The sequence below is a fragment of the Simochromis diagramma genome, unplaced genomic scaffold (genome assembly GCF_900408965.1).
Source record: "Simochromis diagramma unplaced genomic scaffold, fSimDia1.1 OVJJ01000365.1, whole genome shotgun sequence".
NCBI classification, from domain to species: domain Eukaryota; kingdom Metazoa; phylum Chordata; class Actinopteri; order Cichliformes; family Cichlidae; genus Simochromis; species Simochromis diagramma.
In genome coordinates this window covers 475,062-492,541 of record NW_024387230.1, presented here as the reverse complement: position 1 = coordinate 492,541, position 17,480 = coordinate 475,062, and the positions used below count along the sequence as shown (strand labels likewise).

At 37.5% G+C, this 17,480-nt stretch overlaps 1 protein-coding gene across 1 annotated transcript in view; it reads right to left on the bottom strand.

The window, feature by feature from the left end:
* Positions 1–10,744, bottom strand: part of LOC120746869 (myosin heavy chain, clone 203-like) — a 94,144-nt gene extending 83,400 nt beyond the window's left edge. The window contains exons 1-6 of the mRNA XM_040052372.1: positions 10,208–10,744; positions 9,893–9,997; positions 9,631–9,716; positions 8,304–8,411; positions 8,151–8,219; positions 7,885–7,983 (exon numbers count right to left, since the gene is read on the bottom strand). Coding sequence (XP_039908306.1) covers positions 7,885–7,983; positions 8,151–8,219; positions 8,304–8,411; positions 9,631–9,716; positions 9,893–9,997; positions 10,208–10,247 — 507 coding nt within the window. The 5' untranslated portion in view covers positions 10,248–10,744. The remainder of the gene's footprint in view (positions 1–7,884; positions 7,984–8,150; positions 8,220–8,303; positions 8,412–9,630; positions 9,717–9,892; positions 9,998–10,207) is intronic.
* Positions 10,745–17,480: the final 6,736 nt, after the last annotated feature.

Genomic DNA, 17,480 nt, shown 5'->3' with positions numbered 1-17,480 from the left:
GCGTACTAGCTAGCATGACGGAGTTTCTAAACTGCTGGGTGGGTGTTATGATGTTACTGATAATGAACTTTATTCTATTCATAAGCTTAGTTAGTAGTCCCGTAAAAATGGATTCGACCCGTCAGAGAAAATATTACGTGTTTCGTATTGAGGTGAAAAGGAACACAGTTTGTCCCGAACTTTAGCTACAATGGTAAAAGACACAAAGCTGGAGTTATTCTGTGTCTTTGCTGCACAGCTGCCTCTTCTTCTCTCATTCTCTCCCCCTCCCTCTCCTGTTTCTACTTCAATCATGAAACTGATCAATGATCAGCTGATCGGCTTTTCTGACGCAAGTCCCGTCTCACTTGTTTGTTTATCGCCCACTTTGCACCAGAAAGAGGAAACCAGCGGATGTCACGCTAAACAACAGCAGCACGTTTAAGCTTGATCAGCTGTTGTTAGAATTTATTTAATATTAATTTCTAGTATCAGCTGATGTTTGTTGGAGCCACAGCTGTAAAGCTGCTGGTCATGATATCGGTTTGGATATGTGGTGAGAGGGAAACATGAAGATGAAACCAGGAGATGTCCTTACTGAATCATCAGAGCTGAACAGGTGATGGAGAAACAGGTTTACCTTTTAGGTGACATGAATGAGTTGAAGGGAAGTTCTGAACTGTTTCTGAGAGACAAATAACACCAGGATCCTTTTCTAAGCAGCTGACAGCTGGTAACTGCAGGGGCGGGTCTAGCAAAGTGTTGCCAGGGGGGCCAGGTAGGGCATTAACAGGGAGAGGGGGGCACAAAGAAATACTTTTCTTTCTTGTTCTCATTTAAAATGTCTAGCATTCAATAAATAATTATCTGAATCTTACAACCAAAGTTTTTGTCTGATGTAAAATGTATAGAAATCATACATATACCAACAAAACAGTGTACATCACTGTCACAACAGCGTTTGTTTGTTTTTTTTCCAAAGGCTTTATGGCTTTTCCTGTAATACCTGGTGGGCCGGTCTCTAGTCAAAATGCCCAGGCTGATTTTTTGTTTTGATTTTTACGCACACCCCACTTTTCAGTTATTTATTTGTAAAAAAAATGTTTGGAATCATGTATGATTTTAGTTCCACTTCTCACGTGTACACCACTTTGTGTTGGTCTTTCACGTGGAATTCCAATAAAATTGATTCATATTTGTGGCTGTAATGTGACAAAATGTGGGAAAGTTCAAGGGGGGCGAATACTTTTGCAAGCCTCTGTACATGGATACATCCGTAGACAGAATTCACAATGTGTTTTCGGGACTTTCAGGTGTATGGACCAGTTTTCTTTTCTTTTCTTACCAGAAAGTTTTAATGAGCAGCTGGATTTTTTCTCTCTTTAACTGGCTGGACACAGAGGACATCGAAATGCAGCTGATTGAACTGAAAACCTCGACTCTGTCGGGGTCAAAGTTTGCAGAACTACAGATGCAGTTGGAATCCACAGCTGTGCGTGTTCATGGAGCTTGCATTTTCACCTGCTGGACATCACTACCTGACAAGGTTAACTGTCTTCAGAACATTGCAGAGGCCTTATTGACAGTATTTGGCTCTACATATCTGCGTGAGCAGATTTTCTCTCATATGCGTGAGGGTGGCTGTAGCTCAGATGGCAGAGCAGGTCAGCCACTAATCAGAAGGTCGAGGGTTCGATCCCAGGCTCCCTCCTGGCTGCATGCCAAATATCCTTGGGCAAGATACTAACCCCATGTTTACCTACTGGTGGTGGTCAGAGGGCACCCTGGGATCGAACAAGGAATTATAAATGCCACATAAAGTGGGACACCAGGTCACTTTAGTGCAAGAGCTCCAGTGTTTCAACTGACCAGCAATCTACAAAATTATATTACAAATGTACATAATGTAAAGACTCCAGAGGTGTAGTTCAAAAACTGATTTAGGTATTAAAAGATAAATGTAGTTGATTACTTGATTGATTGATTACTTATTACAACTATATTTATCTGTGACAGTGTATCTTTTGCATCTTTTTTTGTTTGTTTGTTTGTTTGTTAAGCTTTTAAAAGTAAAGTAAAGGGAAACATTTAATCTGTTTTGAGTGGAGTTTGTTAAACCTGTTATCTGGCATTGGAAATACCTGGAAATATCTCAGAGGTCATATCTCAGGCTTTAAGATCAAGCATCATAGGCCTACTTGTTGGTTTGATTGTTTATTTAGAAACATAAACCTGTTTTACTCAGGTGACCAGGAAATTTCAGAGCACTGCAGCTGAAGAAAAAGCAGAAAACAAGTAAGACAGCACTACACCCAATAACATGGCTTTTGTTTATGTTATTTTTATTTTTTCATTTTGTCTTTCTTTTTGCATGTTTTTAAAAACCACCATGTCTTAAGCCCCTTTGTTGTTATACACAAGCATTAGGAAACAAAGCTCCTTTCCCCAGTAACTTCACACTGTACAGAAACAGTCGAGCAGTTTCTTCAAACCAAGCTGCGTATCTATTGCAGATTCAGTCTTCCCAGCCTGGAGAAGGTCTACAATTTTGTTTCTGGTGTCCTTAACTTCTCTTCCCTTTCCTGTAGAGAGGACACCAAGCTAACACTTTTTTTTTTTTTTTTTTTTGAAAATAGTGTTTTTTTTAACCTCCTTTTGTTAATTTTTTTGTAATTTTTTCAATAAATCACATTTCATTTTCCATATATGACAGTTAATTTGTATCATATTTGCTTATCTGTGTTTTTAATTACATAAAAATGTATTGTACCATTTATTTGTGTTTTTTTAGGGGGAAGAAATCACACTGATGATGTTGAAGTCCCAAAAACTGGCAAAAAACTGTAGGCTATGCATGAAATATGACGTACTAGGCATTAAAGGGTTAAATACAATTCAGGGGAACTTTTTTTTTAATCTCCAGCAATGTCACATTCTTATGTCCTCCTCAGCTTCTTCTTTGGTTTTCTGCAGATGATGCAAAGAAAAAATACACACAATAAGAACCAGAGTTATCTTTGTAGTGCAACCCTCAGAAAATGATCAGTCTGGTGTTTCATTTTGTGGTATGAATTTGAAAAGTCGTAGCTTACAGTGAGCTTACTCTGCTCATTAATTCCACTAATGACTCTATCCTTTGTTTTTTTAGCGGCCACACTCATGTTTTTGTAGCTCTAGTTATTAGGCATAATAGCAGTAGCTTACCTTTGGGGACCACAGAGATGCAGTAGTGAAATTATTGGAAACACTTTTGCGAATATAGCCCACAACGCATAATGTAAATATTCCACATGCCTCAGTTATTAATCTGCACTGCTCTTGCAATACAAATATATACTACAGGCTGAAGAAAACAAGACAAAGGAAAGATTTTTTATTTTTTTTAACAGTCAGCTACAATCTGGGAATTTTAAAGAGACTTATTTTTTTCACGGCCACCTCCATATATTTTATTATTGGACTTTACTATGGTATCTCTGCATGGTTTACAGTTCAAAACAATCTCTATCTTTATACCGATATTTAATTGCAGCCACTGAATTCATGAGCTGAAACAGCGGGGGCATTCTTATTCCTTTAATGACAGGATTATCTGATTTGAACAAGGTAGGTGTGGCTTCTGTATCTGAGATAACATGATAAGCATATTACCTCTCAGTGACACCATACAGTATCAAGAGTTAAAACAACCAAAAAAAAAAAAAAAAAACCAAAGAAAACATTCCATGTATAAATAATCAGTGCTAACCAACAGCTCAGTGGATCTGCGTTCGACTACTCCGCCTAGGCTGCACTGTCGAGCGCAGATCCACTGAGCGCAGCACAAGCTAGTGAGACAGAAGCTAAGCTCGTTGCAACATGGCAACTGCCTCAACGCTACCCGGAATTGAACCTCCCCCACCCTCATTCAGATCTGGCGTTTAGAACTATCTTGGTTTTCATGTGAAGCATGACCCTGATAGTAAGCGCATCATGGACAAAAGTAAAACAGTATGTCGGATGTGCCACGCAATCTCAATTACATTGGTGGGAACTAGTGCGTTAGTGCAGTTAGCTTGCTAACGTGTTGACGCCATCCAGCCCCACACACGGAGCGATATGCGGTAACTTTCTAATGGAGATTTGCGGCATTATGTCGTTAATGTCATTTTAACAAGATTAACGCTGACAGCACTAGTGGGAACACAACGAATATGACTGCACATATGCATTTAATATGCTGCTGAGAATATAGCCCAGAAGAAGCGTATAGTATAGCTTTTATTTTGGAAAGAGACATTTCTCTGTAATAAACTCTATTTCTAAAGATGAGTGATTTCTCGATCAGATAGATTTATTTATTTTATTTTTTTTGTTGTTTCAGCAACATTAAATTTAAAAACTGTACTTTTGAGTTAAAATATCTATTCATAATTTTAATAAATGAGAAATTAAAAAGGCACAAACATTTTTTTGTATCGAAAAAAATATTGAACCGTGACACCAAAGTATCAAACCGAACCGATCCATGAATTTTGTGTATTGTTGCACCCCTAATATATATATATATATATATATATATATATATATATATATATATATATATATGTGTGTATATGTATATATATATATATATATATATATATATATATATATATATATATGTGTGTAGCGAGAGAGAGAGAGAGAGAGAAAAGTAGAATCTAATCATCTTAAAAAGATCTCAGATTTTACAGTTTTAGATTATACAAAAAACATTTAAAGGTGAATACTGATACAGAATTGATGGGTAGATTATAAAATCACTGACCTTCTCCTTGTGTCTTTCTTTCAGTTCACAGTTTGTCAGACTTCTGGTTTGCTCTTTGAGAGACTCAAACTGACACTGGGACTCTTGTAGCTAAAAAAAAAAAACAAAAAAGGATTTTGAACAAATAGTAAAGCCTTGAAAAACACACGGATATGGTGCATATGTTGATCTCAATGTAATGAATACGCACCTCTTTGTTCTTATTCTCCAATTCATTCATCAGAGTCTGCGCATTCTTCTCAGCTTCCTCTCTGCTCTGCTGTTCATCCTTCAGCTGCTGCTGGACTTCACTTACCTTGTCTTTAAGCTGGAAGGAATGTAAGGAAGTTTACATTGATTTTTTTTTTTTTTACCATTAACAGTGTTAGCTGGTTTATTGTTTTTACGATTTGAAAAAAAATATATAATGCTAAAAAACCAGTATTGCATCATATAAATAATGTATCTACACTTTATTGCTACAGCAGCACCTTCAGCATCCTTGTGTTTAAATGTAGTACAATGGTTCCTTGGAAATCACAGGAGTGACTTTCTAAAAATATCCCTCAATAGGCGAAATCCACAAAGTAGTCAGCTTTACTTTTTTACAATTATTGTATAATATTCTTATATGTTTTAAGGCTGTAAAACCCCTCACTACACACTTTATACACTTTTCTCAGACAAGCACGAGCATTATCATTTCTCTCTCTCGTTTAAACACTCTCAAAGTTCAAACCTTCCTACAAATATAAGTCCAGTATTATAGAATGAAATCAACTTCAGCGTCACAATGCTAGCAATCGAAGATTTATGTAAATCTGACAAACTGAACGCAGAAATGAATAAAACTTTCAAGTGACTTACAGTATCTATGTAATGACAACCTTTACTATGCCCCAAAAATATATAGTTTGTCAAATGCACTGTGACCAACATGACACAAAGCTGAAAGTAAAAAGAAAATATATTTATAGTTAATGACCAGTGGGTGTCTCATGTAGATTATGTGTGGAAATATGAGGACAAATATTGGCTGCCTTGATGTCTAACCTCACTAAACACACCCCCCAAAAAAATCAAGTTCATTTCTCAGATAGTTTTTATATCTGTGTTTTAGTTAAAATCATATGAATAATAAATACATTAAAATCAAGGAATTAACCTTCTTGATTTGGACCTCAAGCTCCTCCTTCAGGGAATTCAGGTCTTCCTTATGTCTCCGCTTCTCTTTATTGAATTCGTTCTCAAACTAGAAGAAAAGGATGATCAAAATGAAACCAAAAGATCAGACAATCCCAGTCTCTGGTCTTCAAACAGGTCACCAGGCTAAAAAGGGGGTTTTCTGTATACCTTTTTCCTGATCTCCCTGATCTCTGCATTCTTCTCCTCCAGCAGATTTTGGGTTTGTTTCAGCTCATCAATAGTCTGACTTGTGTCCTCATGATCAGCTGATGGCTGATGGATCTATAAATCAGTCAAAAAAATGTGATTTTTAAACTACGACACCTCATATTTTTGTAAATATAAAATGAGACACAGAGTAGCAAATCATTTTTTAACCCATTGTGCCAATTAATCACATTCATGAATCTTTCATTCAGATTTACAGTAACACCAGAACTGAGTAAAGCTGTTGATGTCTTTTGAGATATGAGACAAAACTGCAGGGACAAATGATAATGAATAAGAACAATTACTGCAACAAAGATAATGAAAATTATTATTATTATAAAAACACTAATGATAACTTCTGTCCTGATTAGAGGCACTGAGCTTCATAGCAGCAGCTGAACCTCTGACTAGATATGATATCAAACTACATGTAAGAGACAAATATGAGATGAACTCATGGAATGAAACTAAAGGAAATAACCTGTTTTTTACTGGTTTCCAGCTCTTTCTTCAGCATCTGCACATCATTATCTTTCATTTTCAACTCTGCATCCATCTCTTCAATGACTTTCAGTGAATCATCAGGGTCACAGGAGAGAGGAGACTACGACAGACAAACCAAGAGACACAAATCAGGATGAAACCTGTGTTCAGATAAATCTTATCAAAGCAGCATTTTCCACTGTAAGTGGTTTACAATCACAGTTGTGTAAATATTTAATATATGTAGGGCCTAACAGGGCCCAAGTTTTATATCATCACTCATAATTATTTATAGTTACAAAAGTAGGACGGTTTAAGAACGTAAAAACATTTCAATTTTGTTGCAATACATAACTGCTGTCCGTATTAATTCCTTATTAGTTGAAAAATATAAAAATATCTATAGATACATTAAAAATTAAAATAAATGTAATCACTTTTCTGTCCAGAAGATCTTCCTCAGCGTCCTTCCTACTCTGCTGCTGTGCACCCTGGAGCTTCTGCTCAAACCTGGCCACTATGTCGTTAAACTAGGAGAAGAGTGAGGTGAAGGGTAATCCAAAAAATCTGCATTTCTCCAACTCAATACAGAAGGAATGAACATCATACAAGACAAACCACCTTCTTCTTCCTCTCCAGCCTTTTCTTCACTTTAGCATCCACCTCCCTCTGCTCCTCACGCTGCAGCTGCTGCTGTGCTGTAGCTACTTCCTCATTCACCTGAGATCACAGAGAAAAAAACAACATAAGAAATTAGTATATTAAATGTACATTTTGTTAGCATTGTTAACAAAATACACATATTCTTGAATTGGTGAAAAGTGTAATCAGGTTGCAAAACAAATATGATTTTAAGTGATCTAGATCAAAAGCTGTACATTTTAATCCTAGAAGTCCTTTTTAATTCTCTAAAAAACAGGTTTGGTACAGTGGTCATCAGCATTGATGGCCATTGCAGCTCATTTTCCATTGGCTGATTTTTACCACTGAAAAACTGATAACTGTGTCTTCTGAATGAAAAGACAAAAGTGTGTTTAATCAAAGAAAAGATCAAATACGGCTGTGCACCCTCAGTATGTTAAAGACTTTTTTTTATTGTTAAAAGACGATGTTTCCTTCTAACCATCACCATGTGCTCACCAACTGTTTATTTTATCTCCTGACAGTCAAATGTAGTTCTTTAAAAAGTACCATAACATGGTTGTCCTGAGTTAGTGTAATATAAGGTCGTGTGTGCTGTAAGAGGTGATGTTGCTTACTTTGTTCCTCGTGGTGACAGCAAGGCCGAGGTTCAGCTGTGAAGAGACCTCCTGCTTTTCTTTAAGCGTGTCAGGTGTCATCACCTCAGTTTTATCCAACTAACAAACAGAAGCGCAGCTGAGAGGATCAATTATTCATTCATTTAGGTTAGCATACAGCTAAGCATGGACTAGATGACAACTGGGGAAACATCTGAGCTAGTTTCATGCATTTAGACCACCTCATTCATGCTCTCCAGCCTTGTCTTCAGAGTCTGCATCCTCACCTCATCATTCCCCCTGTGCTGCTCCTCACACTGCAGCTGCTGCTGTGCCACAGCTACTTCCTCATCCACCTGAGATTAGAGAAAAAAATGTTAGAGCTTTTAAAATAAAGCTTCAAAATTTTGGGAGATTTAATTTGCAAAAATGTTACCCACAACATGGTTTGGTGAATTATTCTCCAGTGTCTGCAGGTTCTTCTCATCTCCTTCCTCAGTCTGGTGTTCATCACTGAGCTTCAGGGCTGCAGCTTCTTTTTCTTTTAACTTGGACAAAAGTAGAACATTATGAAAAAGAAGCACGTTTTGGAGCGATCATCAGACATAAAGAATATTGTGTGTGTGTGAAGGAAATGCTCTAAAAGTGAAATTTCAGACTATTTACAGTCATTTAGCTTAACACAATAAAACTGCCAGCATTATATCATGGACACTCTGCAATGCATCCTTCTGATGGAGGATAAGAGTCTATATAGATCATAGAAAAACACCTAAAGCCGGAACATTTCATCATTTTTTTTTAAAATAAGAGGAAGATGAGCTACTGGTCAAATATGGCTGTGCTCCCTCAGCATGCCTCTCTTGCACAGGTGCATAATTTCAATGGAAGATGTCGTCAATTGAAGTCAAATCTAATGGATTATTTATTTTAATGACTTTGCTGAATTTAGAGATTGTATAATTATTGGCCACACAGATTCTGTGAAGGTGGTGTACTTGTTCACTGTAGTTGTACTTGCTATAAAATATTGTTTCATCAGTGGGGCTAATAAAGACTGAAACAAGCTGTCAAAAGTCAACAAAGCAGCAACTCTAAAAACTCATGTTTGCTTTACAGTGGAGTCTCACTACGATAAGGTAAGATAACTGTTTACTGTCATTGCACAGTCATACATAGTACAATAGTAAAATGAAATTGGAGAACTGTCCAATATCAGCACTAGATACAACACAACATGACACGATACCACACAACACAACACAGTAACTTAACTTATAAAAATGACGAATAAGTGTATGTGTATTGCATACTGTTACTATTTCACATTAATTATTACTGCACCTTGTTTTTTTGTTTTTGTTATAAAAATACAAAAATATTATTATTGTTATTGTTGTTACCCCCCAAAAGAAGTCCTGGGAGGTAACCAATCAGGTCAACTGTTTGCACTGATTAGGGCCGTTGCCCTGTTGTAAAAGCTGTCCTTGAGTCTATTTGTCATTTGTCTAAGTTTGCCCCACTATCATGCCTTTATTCACAGACATGACAGTCATTCATTTTTACACCATCTGTAATTTGTTTTTAGTGCAGCTGGTTCATTTCTCTCTCCTCCCCCTGTTTTTTTCCTGAGTTGCTATCTTATCTTTGTGCTTCTGATTCATTTCTGACTGAACTTTGTTGTTCAGGTTAGACTTCCCTCTGACACGCAATTCTGCTTCCTTTTTCATCGGAAGTAGATAAAAGTAATGTCCATTGTTTACTCACATGCTTGTTGTCATTTTCTGTTTCCCCTGAGTTCAAAGCTTCACTTGAATTCCTCTCAGCTGTCTTATTTTCATTTTTGCTCCCTCCTCTCAGAAACACAAAACATGGTAGATCAGTGTTTTGTTTGATTCTTATAAAGTCTTAAGTAACTTGGGTTGTATCTCTCATTATCCAACATCTCTTAAAATACCATTATAAGGGGAAAAATATTCATATAGCTCATTAAACTTGTATCAAACTGAAAAATGAATTTGTAACTTACTGTTTTTCTTTTGCTTACACTTGTATGTGACAGTAACAACAAGAAGAATGGGCACCGAGACAACAATAATAAGGATGCAGTTGAGCACCGCAGGAGTCAAATTCTCTGAAGTGAAAAATTAAAGAAAATCATGAAAATAAAATAACTGTAATAATAATAATAATCTTCAATGTCAAAAACAAAAAGGTTTCTTCATAATCTTCTAACTACCAGTAAAAATTAGTAAGTGAAGAAAAGCAGAGTTCTCTGAAGAATTTTTATACACATATAAACAAGTACTGAGGTTTAGATTTGAATATACTTGTGTCAGGTTACCTGGGCTGACCAGGAATCCAAACCAGTTTTTTAGGCTCATTTTGTTCTGGAAAACAAGAAGAAAATAGTCACAATAAAGAGATATACCTCTGCATTCATGTTGAAATGAAAAAAAAAGAACAAATCATGTGGTTTAAAAACAGCATCCTAATTCAACTTTGATGTATGCCACTATGTGATGATCTATCAACACTTAACTATGATCAGAATAATTTTATTTATTTTGAATTAAAAAAGGTTAGAGTTCATGTAAATGATTATAATTATTTAACATAATTATGCTTTTACTGTTTCTTCTCTGTAGATGGCCTTCATTGCACACACACTGTGTAATGTACAGCATAGAGGGATAATAACTACTACAACGTAGCTTGTTGTAAATTGCCTCACAAATAAACAAATACACCTTAAATCACAACCAAATCTGCATCTGAGAACTAAAGTTTTACATGTTTGAGGCAACAAGTTGTCACTTAGAACCACAGAGACACACTTTATGTTTCTATTATACAGTAAATTATACAAACAACCAAACATAAAGTATTTACCTCATAAATTACACTGATGCATCTGCTTCCTTGCTGTGAGTGAGGCTGTGCAGCATTTGTCCTTCAGCACTGGTTAAAAGGAAACACTCACCTGCAGTAACAGGAGGCGTGGTTTCTTCAGAAGTCTGATGAGGAAAAGAATGTGTGTGTTGCAAACAATCGGTTCTTGCGAGTGTGCACATGTTAAAATGAAACTTCATTAAATGCTTTTAATGCCAGCGTGATGTGATCTGGTTAAGCTGTTACAACCTAAGGCCTTGACCTTTGACCTTGTTATGATGAAATGTTTTCATTTGTGTGTCCAAAGCTTGTTTCATTTGTGCACACAAACATGTTTCCAGGACAGACACAAACTGACAAATCAACAAATCTTAAATCTTAACATTTGATCAGTTTCCTTCTTCTCTGGAAACTGGTGACAGGTGACATATCTGAGCTCTCATTATAGTTTGAGCGTGTAGTACCCTGACATGAGATCTAAAGAAGGAAAAGGAAATCTGGACTTAAAGTGTACATAAAAAGTAAGTTCTGAGTATTGTCTCAAACTAAACTCAGAGTAATTGCAGCCAAAAGCAAATATCTGGAATCAGTTTGTCTTCAAAAACAGAATTTAAAGCTGTTTGTATGTTGATTCACTAGTATCAGTTATTCATGTATTACTATTTCAGGAAATCAAATAAATCCTCATTTTAGTTTTTTGCCTTTGGTGCCAGTATTTGTTTTTTGCCTTTATTGAAATCAGCTTTAGTTGATAACATTTACTGATATAATCTAAAGAAAAAAGAAAACAAATCAAGGGAAACACAAACACAAACAGGTTTATGACTAAGTTTGGACAATGAAAGCATGAGGTCACCACAAATATTCAGTGCATTACTTGTCATAACAGCTGCTTCACTTCTTTATCTCAAGATCTGATCAGTTTCCTGTTTCACTGGAACAACACTGTTTTAGACGGTGGTGTCCTGTTACAGCTCACAGATTAAATGGGACTGGCTTCCATGGGTCCCATGTCTTCCCAAGTCCAATCTTTTTGGACATTATTGTTAATGGCTTTAGTAATACACCTCACAGGTAACGTTAGTATAACAATATGTGAATGATGACAATACTGAGATGTTGATGTTTATGTTTAGTATCTTGGTTTAAGATCTCACAGTGATAACACTTGTTAAATAGGGCATTACAATTTGTCTTGATGAGATTTGGTCATTAAGTATTGAAATGCACTTTGAAATTTAAACCTCATGATGTTAGTGGACAAATAAATAAATAAATATCCTTTCATTTTATCCACTGGCTGACTTTAAACCACAAATATGAAGCAAGAGGACAATTGGGACGATTCAAGCTCTCTGGGATCAATAAAGATTGACTTCATTCCTTCAAATGGTCTTTGACATGCACTTATCTGGATCAAAGACTGACGAGCAGGCACAGAACAACTCTGTCATCCCTGAAGCCGAGCCACAAATGATTCTACTACTACTACTACTACTACTACTACTTTTATTTGTCAATTTCTTCAGATGTACTTGCCATACAAAGGAATTGAAATTACGTTTCACACTGTCCCATGCGTAGGCATTGACAACAATAAGGTGCAGATGCACAACAAAAACAAAAACAGCCCTAACAATAAGGTAATAAATAGTAATATAATAATATAAATAGTGCTAAAAGAATACTAAAAAGATATATATAGCAGCAGGTGTGTGCAATTGCAATGCAAGTCAGGAATGTTTTCAGTTCTTGTTTCCTTGTTGGAGAGTGTGCGTGGGTGGGGGGGTAGAGTCCAATCTGTCTACTATACTTCTGCCAATCTGGTGATTCTGCTGGCTGGGAGCCGGGAGGGAAGAGAGTTCAGCAGTCTCACAGCCTGGTGGATGAAGCTGTTGGTGAGCCTGGTAGTGCGGGAGCGGAGACTTCTGTATCTCTTTCCAGAGGGCAGGAGGCTGAACAGACAGTGCGCAGGGTATGCGGGCATCCAGAATTTTCCAGAGACTGTGACATACAAAAATACCACATGAAATCGTATTTAGTGTCTGCATCTTCCTCGTTGTCGCGTCATGCCCTCACTTTCACTGTGTGTTCTCTTTGCTACCTTGCCTGCCTGTTTAGTTTGTTTTTATACTCTCAGTTTGGTTAGTTTTCTGTTCCGTTGCTATCCAGCAATAAAGCTAAGTGTTTTGATTTATGTTTGCCTCCGTGAGTCCTGGATTTTGGGTCCTTTCTCAAACGAACACTGCAGCATCACTGAGAGAAGAGCATTCTAAACTCAACTCTTCCATCTTTAATAAAATGATCAGTGTTGCTGCTTTACCAGGTGTAACGATGAAGTTTAACATCCATGAAAACAGAATTTATTACATTTAACAGAGTTAGAAGTTAGCTCGCTAGTTTTCGCTTAACTAGCGAAAACTAGCGATATATATATATATATATATATATATATATATATATATATCCTATTCATGTAGCCCCTTCCGCCGGGGTTACTTGCGTACTTGAACTACCAGAAGGCAACATTGCAGACATAGAGGACAGTTACAAGTACCTGGGGATCCCGCAGGCAAATGGGAACCATGAAGAGGCCGCTAGAAAGGCTGCAACCACCAAGTACCTGCAGAGGGTCAGGCAAGTCCTGAGGAGTCAGCTGAATGGTAAGAACAAGATCCGGGCCATCAACACGTACGCCCTGCCCGTGATCAGGTACCCTGCTGGGGTAATAGGCTGGCCAAAGGAGGAGATAGAAGCCACTGACATAAAGACAAGAAAGCTCCTTACCATGCATGGAGGGTTTCACCCCAAGTCCAGCACCCTGAGGCTGTACGCTAAGCGGAAGGAAGGGGGCCAGGGACTGGTGAGTGTCAGCACCACAGTCCAGGATGAGACAACAAACATCCAAGAATACATTGGGAAGATGGCCCCAACTGACCGAGTGCTCAGTGAATACCTCAGGCAGCAGAAACCCAAGAAAGAGGAGGGAGACGAGGAACCATCATGGAAGGACAGGCCCCTGCACGGTATGTACCACCGGCAGATAGAGGAGGTGGCTGATATCCAGAAATCCTACCAGTGGCTGGACAAAGCTGGACTGAAAGACAGCACAGAGGCACTAATCATGGCAGCACAAGAACAAGCTCTGAGCACAAGATCCATAGAGGCTGGGGTCTATCACACCAGGCAAGACCCCAGGTGCAGGCTGTGTAAAGATGCCCCAGAGACAATCCAGCACATAACAGCAGGGTGCAAGATGCTAGCAGGCAAGGCATACATGGAACGCCATAACCAAGTGGCCGGCGTAGTGTAACATCTGTGCCGAGTATAACCTGGAAGTCCCGAGGTCAAAATGGGAGATGCCCCCAAGGGTGGTGGAGAATGACCAAGCTAAGATCCTGTGGGACTTCCAGATACAGACGGACAAAATGGTGGTGGCTAACCAACCAGACATAGTGGTGGTAGACAAACAGAAGAAGACGGCCGTAGTGATCGATGTAGCGGTTCCGAATGACAGCAATATCAGGAAGAAAGAACATGAGAAGCTGGAGAAATACCAAGGGCTCAGAGAAGAGCTTGAGAGGATGTGGAGGGTGAAGGTAACGATGGTCCCCGTGGTAATCGGAGCACTAGGTGCGGTGACTCCCAAGCTAGGCGAGTGGCTCCAGCAGATCCCGGGAACAACATCGGAGATCTCTGTCCAGAAGAGCGCAGTCCTGGGAACAGCTAAGATACTACGCAGGACCCTCAAGCTCCCAGGCCTCTGGTAGAGGACCCGAGCTTGAAGGATAAACCGCCCGCAGGGGCGTGCTGGGTGTTTTTTTTTTTTTTTATATATTTCTCTGCCACTGGATAAAATTAAAGATTTTTTTTCTTTTTTTATCTTGTTCTTTTTCTTTGTCATGCTCAGGTCCCTTTTAGTCATCTTGTCTTTTCCATTCAGTGATTTGCTTTTTTCTTTTTCATTCTTATTGATGTTTCTTTTGATTTTCTTAAGTCTCCTGTTTTGCATCAGGTTTTTTTTCTGTGATTATTAAGTCAAAGGCTCTTGTTGGTGCCAGTATTTGTTTTGTTTGTTTTTGGGGGTCTTTTAGAAAGTTTAGGTGTTTTCATATATAATGTAATTTTTAGGATGTTTTCTTCCTCTTTGTGCTTCAGCCTTCTTTTTGACCACATACTTATTTATTTCCTTTTAATGCATTCTTATGTCGCAGGAAAACATAAGTGTCTCTGGACTGTTTTACCACATGCGTCTGAAATTTGATTATGCCCTTTCCCCATCCTCTACTGATATTTTTTTTAGCATTAGGTATGAGACTTTATCAGAGGCAGACAGACTGTTTCACCTGTGCATTCAAAGACTTGTAGACGTAGTGCATCACATCAAGATCTGCACCAATAAGCTGAACTGGATTTACCTGAATATTGATCAGTGAAAGAGGATCTGTATCCTCAGGCCAAGTTCTACAAAAACATTTAATAAAATAGATTGGATCTGCCCCCGTTATTGTCTCCTCCTGAAGGCTCCCAGCTGCACTTTACGGTCTTCTCCTTCTTCCTTCAACTGCTTCACTCAACTGCCTCCATCTGCATGTCTCCTGCCACATATCCATGAATCTACCTCTACTCCTCGGCACATATCTAAACCATCTAAGCTTCTCCTCTCTGACTTTATCTCCAAACTGCTGAGTTTTGTGTCTGAAGTACTCATTTCTAATCTTGTCCATTTTTGTCAATCCCAGTAAAAATCTTAACATTTTCAACTCTGCCACCTCCAGTTTTACAAGTCAACATAAACACACACAGATATTTTTAGAGCCCTACCATCATGTGGTGCCAGAGCATACACATTTCATTCTATAACTAAGTTACCACAAATCCAAAACAGAGTGATTTTGCCCAATTAACATAAAGAAAACTGGATCAAACGATGCAGCGATTCCCCGAGGGGTCGGTACTCAAAAAGGCAGTGGGTGGCAACAGGTGATTTATTTGAGAATGCACTTCCAACTTCATTCTTTGAAATTATATTACATTTATTTAGTGGAAAATTATAAACAAAAATCAACCAATAATTTCTTACAACTTAAACATCAATGAAGGTTAAGTTAATCTGATTTCACAAATTCAAAAAGTGGCCAAAAAAACATTTTAAACCCTCCCGTTGTCACAGTTGAAATTTGGCAAACAAAACATATTTCCACCAGACCCACACAGTGTGCTCTTAATCCCTTAATTAATGGGAGGGTCCAAAGGTTAACAGACCAATCACTTTTCTAAACACTTTTCCAAGAGTGAAATGAATTACAAATTTACATAACAAAACTAGGTTAGTATATTTTTACTGTTTTATAGAAAAACAAAAATGAACATTTTTACACCATTACATAAACATTCAACAAAAATGAACATAACATATTTCAATTAGAAATATCCCAGTGGGAATGTTAAGATGATTTTTAGTATCATTTGCTTGGACAACTTTAGGGCTGTTGTGAATTTAGGTATTTGGTCACAAAGCAAACTGAAACATGTATTGAAATTTTAACCTGATTAAAGTAGATGAAAACCAGGGCATAACCAAAGCTATCAAAGAATTCAACTGCAACAGACCAAAGACTGGCCAACAGGCCAAGATTTTCACTGATAGGACCATATTAACAACACAGCTAAAACAATGTCGACATGCAGAACTATTCCCAAGACATTAGGTAAATCCTGCAAAAAAAAACCTGTGTTTAATACAGATTAAATAGTGACCATAAAGTTATTAAGAAAGTGTTTACTAAGGTCATAAATTAATTAAACTTAATTGCTCCCTCCTGGCTTTTAGAAACAATGCAGGTTCAGTGCAGTTCTGCATTAACCTTACTGTTAAGACCTAGAAGTTATACTATGTATAATATATACTGTAATATGTATACAGTAACTGACTACCAATCCCAAAACAAGGAAAAAAGAAGAAGGCTGCACTGCTAATGTGACTAGACCATACATGACTCAGAATTAGAGAAGGGGAAATTATTTTACACATAAAAGATAAGCAAACGAGTAAAAAGCTTTACGCATCAAATTCTTCCTCTTCAACATAAAGCTGAACTGTAGTGTTTCTGTTGTCTGGACCAACGCATTTAGTCATAGGAAAAAGAAAGTTTTCATGGGACTCTGGGTAGTATGCTGTCATGTGTTTATGATAACTTTTTGCAGTATGATTATCCAAATGTACAGTTGTACATTGTGTCTAAACATCTCCCCTTTGATCTTGTTTGTCCAAAGGACATTGTTTGAGATATTTTGTGCTCTTGTTCTTTTTAGCGAGAAGATACTTTCTTCTTTCAACCCTTCCAAACACAGTCAAGTGATACTTCCTTATTCATTTAGTACTATATATGTCATTCTACACAATCTGATCTGAAGGTGAGTTTGCTTGGATGTCTTCGGGGGATGAATATCATTTTATTAACACATACATGAAAGCTCCATAACTGCATTGGACCAAAGACTGACCAACACAACAACTTTTATAGATGTTGTGACACTTTGTGATGATATGTTGTCTGCACCTGGATGGTAGTGACTTCATAATTTCCTATGGAAACAGCAAGGATGTACTTTTCAAAGGACTGGATGGAGATCTGTCACAACTTTATTTTTACAACTGTGTATGTTCCCTCATCAGACAATTTAACTTTCAAGATTTTTAGTGAAATGTTTCCATTTTTTCA